General features: G+C 38.4%; 1 protein-coding gene across 4 annotated transcripts in view; it reads right to left on the reverse strand.

The window, feature by feature from the left end:
* Nucleotides 1-18,973, reverse strand: part of SLF1 (SMC5-SMC6 complex localization factor 1) — a 78,212-nt gene that overhangs the window by 28,430 nt on the left and 30,809 nt on the right. For all 4 annotated transcript variants that reach the window (XR_013815114.1, XR_013815115.1, XR_013815116.1 and 1 more), the window contains 8 exons: nucleotides 17,219-17,365; nucleotides 16,490-16,636; nucleotides 14,071-14,193; nucleotides 13,313-13,366; nucleotides 12,011-12,169; nucleotides 8,708-8,871; nucleotides 6,087-6,218; nucleotides 4,649-4,814 (listed from right to left, as the gene is read on the reverse strand). Coding sequence is in view for 1 of the 4 variants with exons in the window: in XM_079798976.1 (XP_079655102.1) it covers nucleotides 4,649-4,814; nucleotides 6,087-6,218; nucleotides 8,708-8,871; nucleotides 12,011-12,169; nucleotides 13,313-13,366; nucleotides 14,071-14,193; nucleotides 16,490-16,636; nucleotides 17,219-17,365 (1,092 nt within the window). In the remaining 3 variants the exon portion in view is untranslated. The remainder of the gene's footprint in view (nucleotides 1-4,648; nucleotides 4,815-6,086; nucleotides 6,219-8,707; nucleotides 8,872-12,010; nucleotides 12,170-13,312; nucleotides 13,367-14,070; nucleotides 14,194-16,489; nucleotides 16,637-17,218; nucleotides 17,366-18,973) is intronic.

The following is an 18,973-nucleotide window of genomic DNA, read 5'->3' on the forward strand; positions in this document are numbered from 1 at the left end:
AAGGCTCGACAGCAGCTTGCATTGCTTCCCAAACAAAGAGGAGGAATTTGCAGATGTCTCTGTAGCTCCTGCTAGGTGGTCTCAGACAGTGGCTGACTTTGCACCTCCTTGGAGATCCAAGAGCCAGTGAACCCAGTGGTCAGAGTGAGACCATCCAGACTATAACTCTTCACATCCATAAGAGACACACTCAGGGGGCAGACTCAGTGAGCGCCAAAGCCCCACTGATGCAAGTCCTGCCCCATAAGGGCATCTCCAGCACAGAAGTTCTCCCATTGTAGACACAACTGGTCCTCACAGCCAATTGGCGTGGAGGTCAATTCCTCCCAGTGATACCAACTGCAATCAAGGCTTAATTGCAGCACAGGCTTAACTACAACAAGACTGTGCTTAACTACACACAGCCTTGTGCACACAGGCCACAAAGGGGTGTACCAAGAGTGTACACCTCAGGTAATTAGGGAGGCTGAACCACTGGGCCCTATAGGACACCTAGCACACAAAGCCACTCTTTCAACACAGGGAAGTAGCCAAAATGCAGAGACAAAGAAACAGGTCACAAATGAAAGAAATGGAGGAAAGCAAACTACTGGATATAGAGTTCAAAACCACGGTTATAAGGTTACTCAAGAATCTTCTAGAAACCTCCTGGAAATACAGTGAGACCCTCAAGAACATGAAAAAGGACCAATTAGAAATTAAGCATACATTGGCTGAAATAAAGAATAATATACAGAGATCCAACAGCAGACTAGAGGACCCCAAGAATCAAGTCAAAGATTTGAAATACGAAGAAGCAAAAACATACCCAGCCAGAAAAGCAAAAAGAAAAAAGAATCCAAAAATATGAAGATAGTGTAAGAAGCCTCTGGTACAACTTCAAGTGTACCAATATCCGAATTATGGGGGTGCCAGAAGAAGAAGAGAGAGCAAGATATTGAAAACCAATTTGAAGAAATAATGACAGAAAACTTCCCCTACCTGGTGAAAGAAATAGACATACAAGTCCAAGAAGTGCAGGGAACCCCAAACAAAAGGAATACAAAGAGGACCACACCAAGGCACATCATAATTAAAATGCCAAGGGCAAAAGACAAAGAGAATTTTACAAGCAGCAAGAGACAGTTAGTTACCTACAAGGGAGTACCCATACAACTGTCAGCTGACTTCTTAACAGAAACTATGCAGGCCAGACGGGAGTGGCAAGAAATATTCAAAGTGATGAATAGCAAGAACCTACAACCAAGATTACTCTACCCAGCAAAGCTATCATTCAGAATTGAAGGTCAGATAAAGAGCTTCACAGATAAGAAAAAGCTAAAGGAGTACATCACTGCCAAACCAGAAGTATATGAAATGCTGAAGGGTATTCTTTAAGAAGAGGAAGAAGAACAAAAGGGTAAGGATAAAAATTATTAACAACAAAGTGACAACAAATACATATCAACAAGTGAATCTAAAAAGCAAGTGAATAAAAAATCTGACAGAATAAACAGAATAAACTGGTAAATATAATAGAATCAGGGGCATAGAAAGGGGGAAGGGGGTGTGGGGGGTGCGGGAAAAGACTGGACAAAAATCATACACCTATGAACGAGGATAGTGGGGGGGGTAATGTCAGGGGGTGGGGTGGGAACTGGGTCGAGGGGAGCTATGGGGGGAAAAAAGAGGAACAACTGTAACTATCTGAACAATAAAGATTTATTTGTAAAAAATGAAGTATAGAAATAATATTTTTAAATATCTGATTGAAATATAAACTCTTTCACGATGACATTAAAACTATGTCACTGAAATGCCTGTATTTTTGGTATTTTGTCTAGGCATGAAAAAAAAATCACTAAATTAAGTAGGGTATAAGACATGTGAAAAGGTTTTAATAAATATTAGGGTATCCAAATAGATTATAACTGCTAAATTCTGCCATCATACTATGCCTAATAGGGGATTAGTGACAAAGATATCTCTAGCACTTTGAACCCTCAGTGACTACTGGATTTATTTCTTTTGCCCTTAGCAGACAAGGTTCTTACAGGTATATATACCTATAATATTTCACTAGGGCATCATTCATTATCACAAGAAGCTATTAGTTAAATGATTTTAAAACTGAAGTTCTATTTCTGGAAAAAATATTCAAAGTATAACTGTCATGTTTACCAATATATTAGACACAGCTAAAAAGAATAGTGAACTAAAAATTGGATGAAATGACACTATCCAGAATGTTCCAAGTATACACAAAACTTGAAAATTTATATAAATGGGTAAAAAACAGAGGATAAAAAGAGGAGATGAAATATTGGAAATTAAAAAGTAGAGGAGCAGAAATGGATAAAAGAAATTATTGGAATACAAATGATTTTCCTTACTCTTAACATAAAATAAACTTTATGGCATTTGACACAAGAGCTCTCCACCTTATCTACTATACTTACTGTTCCTGAAAAAAAATATTACCTAGCTGGCAATTATGATAATTTATCAGTCATGAATAATAATAAGGCATCACTATATATAAAGCAGAAATTATTACAAAAATCTAATCTAATAATAGACAAATATGCAAATTGACCGCACCTTCGCTACGCCCAAGCCACGCCCACCAACCAATCAGGACGAATATGCAAATTATCCAAACAAAGATAGCGGCCAATTTGCATATCGTGACAGCATAGAAAGAAGCCAAGAGCTGCAGAAGGGAGCAAAGCTGCAGAGAAGCCAGCAAGCCGGGGGGAGGAGAAGGGAGGAGTGGAGGCGGGGCCGGGGGAGAAGGAAGTTGAGCAGGCGGGGCCGGGGGGAGAAGGGGCGGGGCCGGGGGAGAAGGGAGGAGCGGAGGCGGGGCCAGGGGAGAAGGGAGGAGCGGAGGTGGGGCCGGGGGAGAAGGGAGGAGCGGAGGCGGGGCCAGGGGAGAAGGAAGAAGAGCGGGCTGGAGGAGAAGGCGGGGCGGGGGAGAAGGGAGGAGCGGAGGCGGGGCCCGGGGAGAAGGGAAGAGCGGAGGCGGGGTTGGGGGAGAAGGGAAAAGCAGGCGGGCTGGCAAAGAAGGCGGGCCGGGGGAGAAGGGTGGAGCGGAGGTGGGGCCAGGGAAGAAGGAAGGAGAGTGGGCTGGCGGAGAAGTTAGAAAAGCAGGGGGGCTGGCGGAGATCGCGGGGCAGGGGACAAGGGAGGAGAGCAGGCAGGGTGGGGTAGAGTGCAACAGGAAACCCTATTGCAGGATTTTTCCTGCAACGGGAACGCTAGTAAATAAATAAATAAACAAACAAATCCACAAAGTAGATTCAGAAGAGTTAATTAAAACAATTATCAAATTTGATAGGAAACACTATAAAACAACAGAGAAAACATATTTTGGCCCCTAATATTTTAAGGGGTTAAAAATAAAAAGTTCAGTTAATTTCAGAAATCAGAAATCATGTAGAACTCATTCTTTAACCAAAATTCACTATTAGAAATGAACAACAAAGCATAGACAAACCAACAAAATCCATTAACAGCAAGAAAACCCATTAATTTAGAAAATGTAAAACACTTAAAATATTTCTTGGATCAATGGGGAATTCATTATTGAAAGTAAAAAAACCTTAAAGAAAATAAAAGCAGCCTAAAGTATCAAAACCTATGGAATGGTTCTCAAGATGTACTCCAAAGGCAATTTACATTGTGTATATATTAGAAATAAAGAGTAAAATGAGCCCTAGCTGGTTTGGCTCAGTGGAGAGAGTGTCAGCCTGTGGACTAAAGGGTCCTAAGTTTGATTCTATTCAAGGGCACATAACTAGTTTGCAAGCTTGATCCTGGGTCCTGGTGGGGGCATGTGCAGGAGGCAACCAATTGGTATGTCTCTCTCACATCCATGTTTCTCTCTCTGTCTCTCCCCCTCCCTTCCCCACTATCTCTAAAACAAACAAACAAACAAAATCAATGGGAAAATATCCTCAGGTAAGGATTAACAATTACAACAAAAAAGAGTAAAATGAAAAAAGATCCAAACATTCAAGTACAAGAGACAGTAAAATAATAAAAAAATATATGAGCAGAAATTAATGATATAACACAAAAAAAAGTAGATAAGTCCCAAAGGCAAAGATCATTTTGAATACGAGAAGGTAACTTTTATAATGCACCCAAATTGTGGCACAATATGTTGCCATGCACTATACATATTTTACTGTATTTAACCTTTCCAACTATCCTTCACAAAAATCACCCTATGTTAAATTTCTAATGACAGGCAAAATCTCCTACAAAGAAATAGTTCAGGAAATAACTCCACATCCAGAAAGGTAGTTTTAAAAACAAGTAAGAATTTTTATTTCAGACAAACATTTTATAAAAATTACAAGTTTCTTAGGAATAGAAATGTACAAAAGTAAAAAATATAGAATGCCAAGTAACTATAGATTGCCTATCATTAAAAATCAAATAACTGTCCCTAGCTCCTACATCAAAATGCGAGATGACAAAGAAACACGTCTCCAAAAATCTTTTACCTTAAAACTAGACAAACTAAATAGAAAACAATGCGACATATTTGGTTCATTTTAATATTTTCAAGTAATTCAAAGAGTAAAGAGAAGAAAAACATGTACAATTCAAAGATGTACTTTTTTCATAAACAATTATTCACTTGTAAGTTAATCCTACTTACATCATTAGACTTGCATTTTTCCTTGTGAGAATATATAGTCCACTCCAAAAGCATATATACTGGTCTGGTCAAAAGCCCAGAGGTCTCAATTCCTGACCAGAAGATTTCAAGGAGAATTGCCTTTCCCGTTATTTTTAGACTCTGAGAATCTGACCAGTCACACAACCTAATAAAAAATGAACAAGAATTATGTATTTATGATCAATTTGATCACTTTAGTTATTAGACACAGTATCTTGTCAGTTAAAAAAATTCTAGCTAGGGGCTAGAAGGAAGGGAGGAAAAGGGAGATACCTGTAATTCTATCAACAATATATAAAAGAATATTTTAAAAATTCTAGCAATTTCTGAATAGAGAAAGGTCGTAATACATAAAATTTATCTATATAATAAAAGCCTAAGTGGCCATTACGACAGAAGGACCAGAACGACTGGTCGCTATGATGCACTGACCACCAGGGGGCAGACACTCAATGCAGGAGCTGACCCCTGGAGGTCAGTGCACTCCCACAAGGGGAGTGCCGCTCAGCCAGAAGCCAGGCTCACAGAGCCTCTTCCGCCTCCGCGGCAGCGCTAAGGAGCAGGAAGCCGAGTAGTAAGGAGCAGTGAGCAGGTGGGTGGGCAGTAAGGAGCGAGGGCTCCTGGACTGTGAGAGGGATGTCCAACTGCTGGTGGGGAATGGGCCTAAGCCAGCAGGCAGACATCCCCCATGGGGTCCCGGACTGTGAGAGGGCGCAGGCTGTGCTGAGCGTACACCCTCCACCCGCCAGTGCACAAATATTGTGCACCAGGCCTCTAGTAGTTTTAATAAAGGATAAAATATAAAAAATGTCCCGAGTTTAACATAACCACCAACAAGTACACATAGTAATCTAATTTTAAGAGCATACACAAAACTTATAATTATTACAGATTTAGTATTAAATCCTAGTATAGCTTTTTACTTAAGCATTCAGTTACTAAAAATTCAAAAGTATATAAATTATGAAAAATAAAAACACTCTCACATACCCAAATGTATAAGCTGGTAAAAAATTAAAATGTGAACTAAGGATACATAAAAAGACCTCTATTGCCACTTAAGGACTGTGTCTAGACATATGTTTTAAAAATAAATCTACTTAAACTAGAAAACTAGGTGATTTAGCCCTAGCTAGTTTTGCTCAGTGGATAGAGTATCAGCCTGAGGACAGAAGGGTCCCGGGATCTATTCCGGCCAAGGGCACATGCCCAGGTTGAGGACTCAATCCCCAGTAGGAGGAAACTGATCAATGATTCTATCATTGATGTTTCTATCTCTCTCTCTCTTTTTCTCTCTGAAATCAATAAATATATTAAGAAAATAAATAAATAAAAATATGTATATAAATGATTAGAAAAATGGTATGTAAAACAATGTAAATATAAAAAAGTGGGATTTTTTGCAATTAAAACTTACTTTTGACTCAGTTGTCGTACTTCACTTTCAACTAAATTAAAGAAAAATTTGAGCAGTGTCAGGTAGAGCACCTTAGAGCCAGTAATATTTTCTGAGATTTGATGACAAAAATTTTCATTGAAAAGGCAAGACCTGAAAAACATGAACCCAACAAAAATATAAGCAATTTATTGAGTAATTTGTGGACATAGTATTTTTTAGAGTATTACTGAAATTGTAATAAAATTTGCTTCAACAAAATATAAAGCAAGTTCAGTAAAATTTTGTTACTATTTTCTTCCTTTAAAAAATTAAATCATGTCAAGTATTTAAAAATACATTTTTAATAATACAGGTCTAATATCTCTTTCAATGATTGTAATGTTTAATAACCATCTGGTACTCTCCCTTTGTACTCTTTATATCACTGATAAAGAATAAAAAATAATGAATTTCATTAAACCCTTTTGATTCAGATGACCAGCGATACTCTCAATTTATAATACTCCCCATAATCCCCCTCTTACTCAAGATAATTTTATTTTTCATTATTTAGTAAAATGAAGGTTATTTTAGGGCTATTTTTTAGAATTCCACAAATTTAGCATTTATTTTCTTTCTGATAGTAGTCCTGTCCAAAAGAATGTTCTGTAATGATGGATATGTTTTACTGAAATGTAACTTGTGCAACGAAGGACTTAAACTTTTAGTTATCTAATCTTAAGTAAACTTAAATAGTTACAGAGTACAGTGGTTACTGGACTGGACAACAGAGTTCTACAGTAGTTTTCCAAAAAGAATATAAGATTACTCAGAACTATAGATCTGAAAGAAATAGTTCTAGGCAACTATTTACTATAATTTTCTTCTAACTTTATTATCAATTATATTAACTATATACTTGTAACTTTCTCCTTTGTCTCTACCTTTCCCGATTTCTGTTTGAATACCACATTCTCAGGTTAGAAAGGTCCTTAGGAGCTAGTAAATTTAACAATTTATTTAATATCCAAATTTGTTCTACAAGATCCTCCATGCCCATAATCAGTTGCTCGGTGTATCTGAAAATTGCCAGAGATGGGTACTATAGTATCCTTTCTTTAAAAAAAAAAATACATACATATATATATATATATATATATATATATATATATATATATACACACACATACACACACACACACACACATATATATATATATATATATATATATATTAAAAGATTTCAAATATATTAAAAGTAGACTAATATCACCCCACTCACCTATATTCATACCACTTCTCTAGGCTCTTTCCCCCAATCCCCATCAAACCCCAATTATTTTGAATCAAAATCTAGATATTTGTTTATCAAAAAATATACTTTTAAGCTGTCCAAATTTCATTTCCTACAGCTTTAATTAATTCATCCAAACATTTATTAAGCACTTTTTATGTTTCAGGCGTAAAATTAAGCACTGAGGTTTAAAGATGCTTAAAAGTGAGCTTCTACTCTTATGTCAAAGACCACTTTGGAAAGAGCATCTGGAATACTTTAAAGATAAATTAAGAGGAAAAAGTGAAATCAAGATCAATAAAGCAGGTATTACAATACTTTTACATAAGAAGCATTTGGGGCTTTTAAAATAAAGGCAATGACAGTGAAGGAAGAAACAGATTTGGAAATTAGAAAGACATCGGCTACATAAAGCGTATATCCTCTACCATGATACGCAAATGCTGTTGTGTAAAAATTATGTTTTCATACCAGCCATCTTCAAAAGTGAAAAAACTGTTTGTTATATTTATATTCTTAGCCACAGTGCCTGGCTCCCAGTAAGTATTCAATAAACATTTGCTGAAAGAATGCATAAATGCATGCTAGCTAGTAGTTTAGCTTGCTTCAAATATATTACAACCAAGATGGTAGGTGAATCTTTATGATCTCAAATTTATAACCAAAGGTCTATCCTTTGCTTGGCTAGGCAAGTATCTTTTCTTTCAATACTATGGACCCCCTAAAACTAAACACTTGAACAAAAAAAAATACTTCACACACAAAGGAAGGCTATCAAAGACAGAGAGCTATCAGAAAAGAAAGGGAAAAAATGATAAGTTCTGCTGGGGAGAAAGGAGAAATAGGACTTCTAGAGAGAGTAACATTTGGAAGACAAAAGAAGCACATAGGCAGATGACAGCAAGTGCAGAGGCACGAAAGAGATGACATATTTAGTAAACAGAAAGTTCAGTTTCAAACTTCAAATTTCTAGCTGAAAAAATATAATAAACACTGATGTTTAAAGTTAAAAATGTTTAAACTTTTGATGACTAAAATTTGATGATATTCATATCCAATAAATTTTCTTAATTTTTAAAACAATATGGATTTTGTTAAAAAATAAAAACAAATAATGACTTGGTTTTCTGTGAATCAATTTCATGCATTCAATAAAATTTATTTTTTAAATAAACTGATTGACAAACATAACCAATTTAGACGTGACCTATATATAAGAGTTGTGTTGTACAATAAATACAACACAAACATTATATATCCACATATACAGTAAATTTTGAAAGAAAATATTTACTTCTTTCATGAGTTCCTAAAAACCAGCATAACTAGTAAGTTAAATTAAATCCTCACATGTGAAATTCCTTACCTGATAAGCACTTCTATTAGAGACCACGCTCCTTTCATACAAGTTGGACATTGAAACAATTCTAAGTAATATCTTGACATGGTTGGGGACTTCCAAGGAGGATGCAGGTGAAGAAGAGCTGACAATATATGAAAGTATCGACCAGAAAACGTATCTATATTATCCTATTATTTAAAAATAAACAAACAAATAAAACACTTTAGCCAAAAGTATACTTTCACCAGCTAATTCAGTCTAAAACTATAATAATCATGGCCTAACGTTCTTGCTAAATAAATGTATTTGACCAAAAGATCATATAGAAGTATCTAGCTAATTAAATACTACAACGTATTTAGGTACACTCTAAATATGTATCTATACATTAGATAATACTGGCTTTTGGGACTAACTTATATGAAACTCCCATTTTACTTTTAATGATTAGAGTGAGATAAGAGTTCCCAAATGTGACCTGAAAGGAACTAAAGGTAAGCAATTTTTCATGCAACGTTCTTTCTTATTACCAACACTAGAGGCCCAGTGAACAAAATTCATGCACGGGGGGGTCCCGCAGTCCGGCCTGCACCCTCTCCAATCTGGGACCCCTCGGGGGATGTCCAACTACCAGTCTAACACCCCTCTACAATCTAGGATAACTGGCTCCTAACCACTCACCTGCCTGCCTGTCTTATGTCCCGAACTGCCCTCCCCTGCTGACCTGGTCACCCCCAACTGCCCTCCCCTGCTGGCCGGATCGCCCACAACTGCCCTCCCCTGCCAGCCTGATTGCCCCCAACTGCCCTCCCCTGCCAGCCTGGTGGCCTCCAACTGCCCTCCCCTGCCGACCTGATCGCCCCTAATCCTCTGCCAGCCTGATCTCACTCCTAAATGCTCTACCCTGCCGGCCCAATTGCTCCTAACTGCCTATGCCTTGGCCCCCAACAACATGGCTTTGTCCGGAAGAAAGTCAGACATCTGGAAGATGGCTGGTCTAATTAGCATTTTACCCTATAGATGATTATATAAGGATAGGATTGCTTAAATGGGGGGGGGGGGGGGGGGGAAGCCTTTTTCAGCAGGAGTAGATGCTCTTGGCAGACAAAAATACATAACCCCTATATCTGGACTGATAGCCAGCCATATGCACTATACTGCCAAACAGATTATTAAAAAATTGAACCGCTTTCTTACACCTTATACCAAACAGCTGTTGCCCTTAATACCCCTCCTCAGCCCCCACCTTAGGTTCTGCCTTTGCAGTTCACCCATATTAGGTTCTGATTGGTCAGTTTCTATGCCAGTTTGTATCAAAAGCTCTGCCTCCTAGGCAGCCATTGGCTCCTCACAGTTCACCCAGATTTGCTTCTGATTGGTTGGTGTCTATGCCAGTAAGTATCAAAGGCTCTACCTCCTAAGCAGCCATTGGCTCCTCTGGGAAATCCAGAATGGCCCCGCCTTCATGTTGGCACCAGCCCTTCAGTCACATCCCAAGTCTGCTACCAGGTGTATCTCTGGCTGCTCTGAGAAGCGGCACCTCAGGTCTGTGCTGATGGCAATTTTGAATTCTCATCCCTGACCTAACCTTCTTACAGTGCGAGCTCCGTGAAGGCAAGTATTTGTCTTGTTCATTCTTAGTTCACTCATAGACTTTACCTGTGTCTATGCTAGCACTGCATGGTGATGGGTCGAACGGTCATCATGGTCACTACATATATATATACTAGAGGTCCGGTGCACGAAATTCATGCACGGGGGCGGGGGTGGTGTCCCTCAGCCCAGCCTGCACCCTCTCCAATCTGGGATCCCTCTCACAATCCAGGACTGCTGGCTCCCAACTGCTCGCCTGCCTGCCTTCCTGATTGCCCCTAACCACTTCTGCCTGCCAGCCTGATCACCCCCTAACCACTCCCATGCCAGCCTGATTGATGTCTAACTGCTCCCCTGCCAGCCTGTTTGCCCCCAACTTCCCTCCTCTGCCATCCTGGTCACCCCTAACTGTCCTCCCCTGCAGGGTTGATCGCCTCCAACTGCCCTCCCTTGCAGGCCTGGTGCCTCTCAACTGCCCTCCCTTGCAGGCAGGGTGCCTCCCAACTGCCCTCTCCTGCTGGCCATCTTGTGGTGGCCATCTTGTGTCCGCATGGGGGCAGGATCTTTGACTACATGGGGGCAACCATATTGTGTGTTGGAGTGATCAATCTGCATATTACTCTTTTATTAGATAGGATAGAGGCCTGGTGCACGGGTGGGGGCCAGCTGGTTTGCCCTGAAGGGTATCCCGGATCAGGGTGGGGGTTCCCTTGGGGCGTGGGGCAGCCTGAGCGAGGGGCCTGTGGTGGTTTTCAGGATGGCCACGCCCCCTGTTGACCCAAGTGGAGGCCCTGGTATCTGGGATATATTTACCTTCTACAATTGAAACTTTGCATCCTGGAGTAGAGCCAAGCCTTTTGCTCCCTCCGTGGCCGGCAGCCTTTTCTGTTTGGATTTGTTTACCTTCTATAATTGAAACTTTGTAGCCTTGAGTGGAGGCTTAGTCCGGCCAGGGCAGGGGAAAGCTTGGCTTCTTCTATCACCTTGGAAACCCAAGCCTCCCTCCTACTTTCTCCGTGGCTGTAGCCATCTTGGTTGGGTTAATTTGCATACTCGCTCTGATTGGCTGGTGGGCGTGGCTGGTGGGTGTAGCGGAGTTAGGGTCAATTTGCATATTACTCTTTTATTAGGTAGGATATGTTAGTCTGACATAGCTTAAACCTATTATTTCTTCAAATTGGCACCTTGCTGATGAACATGATTAGAAAGCTACCTTTGAAAAGCTATTCCTATTGGTTTTCACAGTTTAACAAGTATATTATTGATACTATAAATAAAAATGGTTATTATTAATGTACTGTATTTTCCGGCGTATAAGACGACTTTTTAACCCAGGAAAATCTTCTATATGCCCAGTCGTCTTATACACCGGAAAATACGGTACTAAAGGAGTAATTTACCAAATGGCACTCTAGGTCATTGTAGTGTAATGTACTTTAATTTTACTGCCATGACACATAGACATAACACATAAAAATAAGTAAATAAATAAATAAAATTAAATTAAATTTTTTCCAAGATAAAATTACCTTGGAAATTCTGAGAAAATAGTAAGTTAAAAGCACTCAGAGTAATACCTGGTAAATAGTTTAAAAACAGAAGAGAAATGGTAATAAATGGGTACCACATTTCCTATTAAAATAAGGCAAGAAGTACTGAAGAGAAAATAAGCTGTAAGCATACAAGAAATGAAAAAATGTTCCTATTTTACATTCTTTGAAAGACTGTTCTTACCTGTAGAATATTCTCTAGAAGAGCATGAAGAAGGCATACAGGAGGGATATAATGTGCTTGCAAAGAGGAAAGCTCTTCAATTGCTTCTTTAAAAAACTGGCCTTCGATGAGACTTTCAATTAAATTTAATACACCTCTGGGAATTTCAGCATTTTTAACCTAAGAAAGGAAAGAGTCTATGACTCAAACAAGGTAAGGGTAAAATCCTGGGATCAAATCTTGAATTATCAAAGAGCCTTAATTTCCTCATCTGTAAAGTGCCAATTAAGTCCTGACTTTATAATTTCACAGGATTGTTACATGGTTCAAAAAGGATGATTTACTAGTATATAAATGTGTTTTACAACTATAAGGCACTGCAAAAAATAGGTTACTGCTTTACTTATTTTCTGTTGCCTTAAATAGTAAGGGGAAATACTACCTCTAAAAGAAAAAATTTAAAAGGCATTTGCAAAGTCTGGCTGATGATGAGTAAACCTAAGTAAGAGCTACAATTACACATAATTCTTTAGGTGCAAAATTATTTTTTATCTTTTTTAAACTTATAAGCAAACTATGTCTGTTAAGATATACTAAATGTATTAAAATTCTTCAAGCACCATCAATATTTGCAAAAGTAACAACTGCATAATGCCATTAAAATCACTCTGAGTGCACATTAATACAGTTCTAAGAGTTCCATGAAATACATTTCCCTTGGTCAAAATATTTTTAACAATGCAAGTTAACCACTTTGAACTAGTCAAGAATCAAAAATACTCTAAAAAACTACATGGAATAAAATAATCATTTTAAAGAGGTGAAAAGTATATAAAAGATATATACATTTTTAAATATTACATTTTAATCTATAAGTAGTATTTATAAAAGCTATAAAATATGAGAAAAGGAATACAAAACTCATCTGTGATGAGCACAAGATTTTAATTCTTGTTATTAGATTTTACTACCATATAAAAATTTTTGAGGCTATAACAGACAGTATTTTTAGTGTTGATTTCTAATTAGGAAAACTACATTTAAAATTTAATAGAGGTCCTGGAGTCGTCTCAATACACCCAGGTGTGTGTTTGGCACATACAAGAATCTACCAATGAATTCATAAATAAGTGGAACAACAAATCGATGTTTCTCTCACTCTCCCCATCCCACTTCTTCTCATTCTCTCAAATTAATAAATGAAGAAAAAAAAAAGGAAACTTTGTTGGGCAGACAATACATTCTTTTACATCAAAACACTAAAAATAACAAAACATAAAGCCTCATTTTTGCCCCGTCACCACCCTACTGCAAGCCCCTTACCTCCACATTGTATACTGGTTGTTTATCTATCTTAATGCAGCTGTATCTGATAGCCTACAAAATATCAATCATATAATTAAAATTTAACATTTTTTTGGTCAAAAAAATACATTTCAGTTTACAAACTTCAGCCAAACTTATAAAACAAATTCTGATACTCATGTTTGCTCATGCTGGGGACGTCTATCATTTTAGGGTAATAGTACTCTGATGAATATGAACATTCTCTATTTTCTCCTTCTAAATTAAAATAACTTAAAAGGCAAATTCATATTTACTTTGAAGATCTGAAGAGGTCCACTGTCCTCACTATAAAACACAGATATTTACATTACGATTCATTAACAGTAGCAAAATAACAGTTATGAAGTAGCAACGAAAATAATTTTATGGATGGGGGTTACCACAACATGAGGAACTGTATTAAAGGGTCACGGCATTAGGAAGGTTGAGAACCACTGCTCTAGGTGAAGGCCTGGGCAAGGTGAACAGCGGTTGCTATGGGAAAGGCAGCAAACCCTGTTACATATAATTTATCTGTAATCATGGAGGTATTAGCAGAGAATTCAACATATTTACTAAGTGGCCAAATACTTAATGGTCACAACAAGTTAAAGAATTAAGAAAAGTATTTTAAGAAACATTAAACATAATAAGGAGCCACTTACTATTTTTATTATTATAATTATTATTATCGTTTTGGTTATGCTAGAGAAGAACAAGAAACGATACAAAATCTTTAGCATGCCAAGTTCTACCTGAGCTCTATATATGTGCTTCCTTAAGGCATTTTTTATTTCAACAATATCCACATTTGTCCTGATATCCTTGGATTCTGATTCTTTGGCATGATCAGCAAAAACAGAAATCTTCCTTTCTTTCTGCATACATGGAAAAGTACGTTAGACAGTGTACTATAGATAGTGTCAACACAAGTGATTAGTATCACAATGGACAATACAAGAGCACATCCATACAGTGTTAACCACAGCAAGTATCCTTCCGATCATCCATACTAATTAAAGGGTAATATGCAAATTGGACGCCCTCATAACGACCCAAAAGCAGGCTGCATGGGGTGACAAGGCCGGCAGGGGGGTTAGTGAGGGACGACCAAATGACTGAACAGCAGGCTGCATGGGGCGACTAGGCTGGCAGGGGGGTCAGTTGACAGCAACCAGGATGGCAGGAGGGGCAGTGAGGGGCAACCAGGCCAGCGGGGGGGGGGGGGGGGGGGGCAGTTGGGGGCGACCAAACCGGCAAGGGGGTCAGTTGGGGGTGACCAGGCAGGCGGGGGAGTTGGGGGCAACCAGGCCGACAGGGGGGCAGTGAGGGGCAACCAGGCCAGCAGAGGTGGGCAGTTGGGGACAACCAGACTGGCAGGGGAGGCAGTTACGGGTGATCCGGCTGGCAGGCAGAGGTGCTTGGGGTGATCAGGCTGGCAGGGGGGCAGTTAGGAGCCAGTGGTCCTGGATTGTGAGAGGGATGTCCAACTGCTGGTTTAGGCCCGATCCGGCAGTCGGACATCCCCCGAGGAGTCCAGGATTGGAGAGGGTGCAGGCCGGGCTGAGGGGACCCCCCCTCCTGTGCACAAATTTCGTGCACCGGGCCTCTAGTCTTATATAAAGACTGATTCTTTGGCATGATCAGCAAAAACAGAAATTTTCCTTTCTTTCTGCATACATAAGACTAGAGGCCCAGTGCACGAAATTCATGCACGGGAGGGAGGGGTCCCCTCAGCCCAGTCTGCATCCTCTCCAATCCTGGACCCCTCGGGGGATATCCGACTGCCTCTCGCAACCTGGGACTGCTGGCTCCTAACCACTTGCCTGCTTGCTTGCCTGCCTGATCCTCCTAACCCCTCTGCCTCGCCCCGCACCTGGGACCCAGGATTCCCTCCTTCGGCCAGTCACAGGCACCCAGGACCCGGGCTTCCCTTCTTCTGGCTGGCCACAGGCACCCAGGACCTGGACCAGCTTTGCCTGGGCCAGCCACAGGCGCCCGGGACCATGGGGCGGACAGCTTGTCCCTCTCCCGGGCAGCAGGCATAGGCACAGCCGCTGGAGCCCGGGACCGCGGGATGGGTGGCTTGTCCCTCTCCTGGGCTGCAGCCTGGCTGGCCCCCATTCCTTTCTCGAAGCTCATTTGTACCTGGCTGGTCCCCATTTCTCTCTCCCCAGTGTTGAGTGTCTGAGCCTTTACGGAGTAAGGGCGTGATGACCATTTGCATATTAGCTCTTTATTATATAGGATTATACAATGAAAAAAAAGTTTTTAAAAAGCAAACAGTTCGATTTGGAAAGTTTTACCTCATATTTACATATGTATTTTCTTAAGGTATTTTTCATTTTAGCTTGTCCTAAATCTTTCCTAGAACCTCTCTTGTGTTTCTTTATTGCCATGCTCACGCAAGATATGATCCATTATTTATTTACCTTTATCATTCTCTGAAGAACCTCCTGAATATATGTATACAAATTTAAATCTACAATAAAAGCATAATATGCTAATTAGACCAGACATCCTTCCGGACGACCTTCCAGATGAAGCCAGGGCTGCAAGTGAAGCCTGGGTCCTGGATGCCTGCTGGCAGCCGGAGAGAAGGAAGGCCTACTCTTGCATGAATTTCATGCATCGGGCCTCCAATTGTAAAATAAAGTTATAATCTAGAAAAATTAACTCAAGAAGGATCCCATTTTAAAGACAAGCTATCTTATTAAAATGGTCTATATTATACTAGAAAAGAGAACAATATAAACTAAACTTTAGACCAGAATGTTTTACCCAAACTACATACACATGTAGTCTTAAGGTACTTTTCATTTTAACAATTTTTTCCTCTTTTTTCAGAACATTTGTTTCTTTTTCTTTTTTGTTACATTCAGGCAAAACAACTGTTCTGAAAAAAGAGGCTAAAATTGTGTATTTGACTATCCTGATTATTAACTCAAATTTCTTTGTGTGTATATGTAAAAATACTTCCATTGTGAACCAAAGTTAACCATAACATTATGTATATCACACCAGATTAACTCAAGAAGGATTTTCCCATAAGATGCACAGGTTAATATTTAACACAGCAAGCAATCATAAAAATCAAGACTATATATGTCTTCATTAAACTAGGGAAGAGCCAAAAACAATGAAAACTGTTTAGCTTAGCTTACAAAGTTTTACCTGATCTCTGTATGTGTGCTCTCTTAAGGTACTTGTAATTTTATCATGTTGGACATCCTTCCTGAAATCTCTCTCTTTTTCTTTTTTGGCTTTTTTCCTCCGAGTATAACTCCTTTGAATGTCTTCATCCTTTTTCTTAATTCCCTTCTACACGTATTTAGACAACAATTAAACAAATCTTAACATGAATATGTTTATCTAAGTAAATTTAAGATGAGTCTGACTTATAACAATATAATACATTTTAAAATTAGTAATTATATATATATAGATATACACAACAGGAAAACTCATCCAGTGTTGAAGAGGGTATACCATAAGTAACATATTTTGGAAAACAGTTGGGTATTGCTGAGTACAACTGAACATGCAGTCCTTATTCCCAACATAGGAATTCTACTCCTAGGAATATATCCTAAGCTAGAGAAACTCTTAAACATGTACACACCAAGAGACATGGAAGAAAATGTTCATATTGCTCATGGCAGAAATGTTCATAATTGCAAAAACCAATCAATTAATCAAATACCAACAAAAAGAAATCCAGCAAAAGAGCAAGTCACAGAAGATTATAAATGCCATGAACTTTACATTCTTTTAAAAACTGTACATAAATGCTTTATAAAAACTTTTGTACATATAATTAAAAACAATTTCATAAATAACATATCTGGCAAATTTAGAAAACAGCTGTAAAATAGCAATTATTTTTAATTTGAAAGATCTTACCTGATTTCTGTATGTGTGCCTTCCTAAGGCATTTCTTGCTTTAATAAATTTCAAATCTTTACTGGACTCTCTGAATTTTTCTTTTTTGTGATGGTCAGTGAAAATAGAACTAACAAGAACATCTTCATCATTATTTTGCATTTTTTTCTGCGTATTTATAAAAATATTTTAGTTACTATTGATTAACCATGACCTCAATACAACCAAAGTAAGTCACAACCAAAAAACCCACTCAAGAAGATAGGTTTTGGTGTCCTCTCCCTCCAGAGAGCATGCCCATGACTTGCCTCTCAGGCATGCATATCTTATACTCTAAGGGTCCCCATGAGACTTGCAACCAGGGGAGCAATAAGCAGCAGCAGCTTGTCCCCGGCTAACGCCCTGATCCTGTCTCCAAGGCCCCCTTTTCTCTGACTATTCCCTAAGCCAGAGAAGCCCTGCCTAGGTTCTCTCCTGTTCCTTGTTTCATTATCCCCAGCTTTAATAAACATACACTCAAAATAAAAACAATTTAAAAAGTAAAAAGTAGGTTTTGTAAAACATACATATGAGATTAAAGAGACTTGTGAATTATTAAAGAGTCTTGTGAATTATATTACAGCATAGTTATACTAAGATGAAGTAGAAAAATGTATATTTTTAGTTTATAAAGGCTTATATTGTGTTTACATACACATTTAATTAGGTACTTGCATTTTATTAACTTAATCTTACTGGGAATCTCTGTACTTTTTTCCTATTTGTCAGTCAAAGCAGAATATGATTATCTTTATTATTTTATTTTTCCAAATGTTTGTAAAAACAATTTAGGCTGTAGATCAAATAGAATCTTGCCATTATTAGGCACATAAAATGAAACATCTTGAGAAAATCATTTTAAAGAACATACGTATAATAACATTAAACAGAATAAGGTGAATCACAAACTATATTGTGTTTTTATTATATTAAGAAATTTATTTTAGTGCTGGCTAGCATTGCTCAGTGGTTGAGCATGGACCCAGGTAGTCATTGTTTGATTCCCCATCAGGGGAACATGCCTGGGGTGAGGGCTCAGCCCTCAGTAGGGGTGTGCAGGAGCCAACTGATCGATATTTCTCTCTCTATCCCTCTTCCTTCCTTCCTCTAAAATCAATAAAAATATTTAAAAAACTCAAAAAGCCTCTTATTAAGACATGTACATGTAGTTAATCATAGAAAGTAGTAGTCTTCTAACTCACATAAATATTAATTATACTTTGGAAAATTCATAAAGAATTGCAAGAACATTTTAAGCTCTTAGAAAGTTTTACCTAATTTCTCCATATATAATTTTGTAAGGTACTATTTAGTTTATGAAGTTTCAAATTGTTCCTAGAATTCTCTTTATAAAATTTTAAATAGGTACAGTAAAAATAATTTTTCTATTCCTCCTAGTCACATTTAAAAATATTTTAGTTTATACTAAGTAATAATAATTACTAGGCTAATTAATGATTTGGCAAATCAACTCAAGAGTCTGTTTTATAAAACAGTATGAAATTGACCTAATCATGCCTTTTTTTGGTTGTTGCTACTATTTGAAAATTCTTGAGACATATCCTATCTAATAAACGGGTAATATACAAATTAACCATCACCCCATCACAAAGATGGCACCACCCAGTCCCCTCAGTCCTGGGGGGGAAGCCGCTGAGAGCGAGCAGAGTGACAAAAGTGGCAGAATGCTTGATTCGTCGTTGTGGCGACAAGGCAAGCATTCCGCCCTGGCCCTGT

Source organism: Cnephaeus nilssonii (assembly GCF_951640355.1).
Source record: "Cnephaeus nilssonii genome assembly, chromosome: 2".
Classification (NCBI taxonomy): Eukaryota; Metazoa; Chordata; class Mammalia; order Chiroptera; family Vespertilionidae; genus Cnephaeus; species Cnephaeus nilssonii.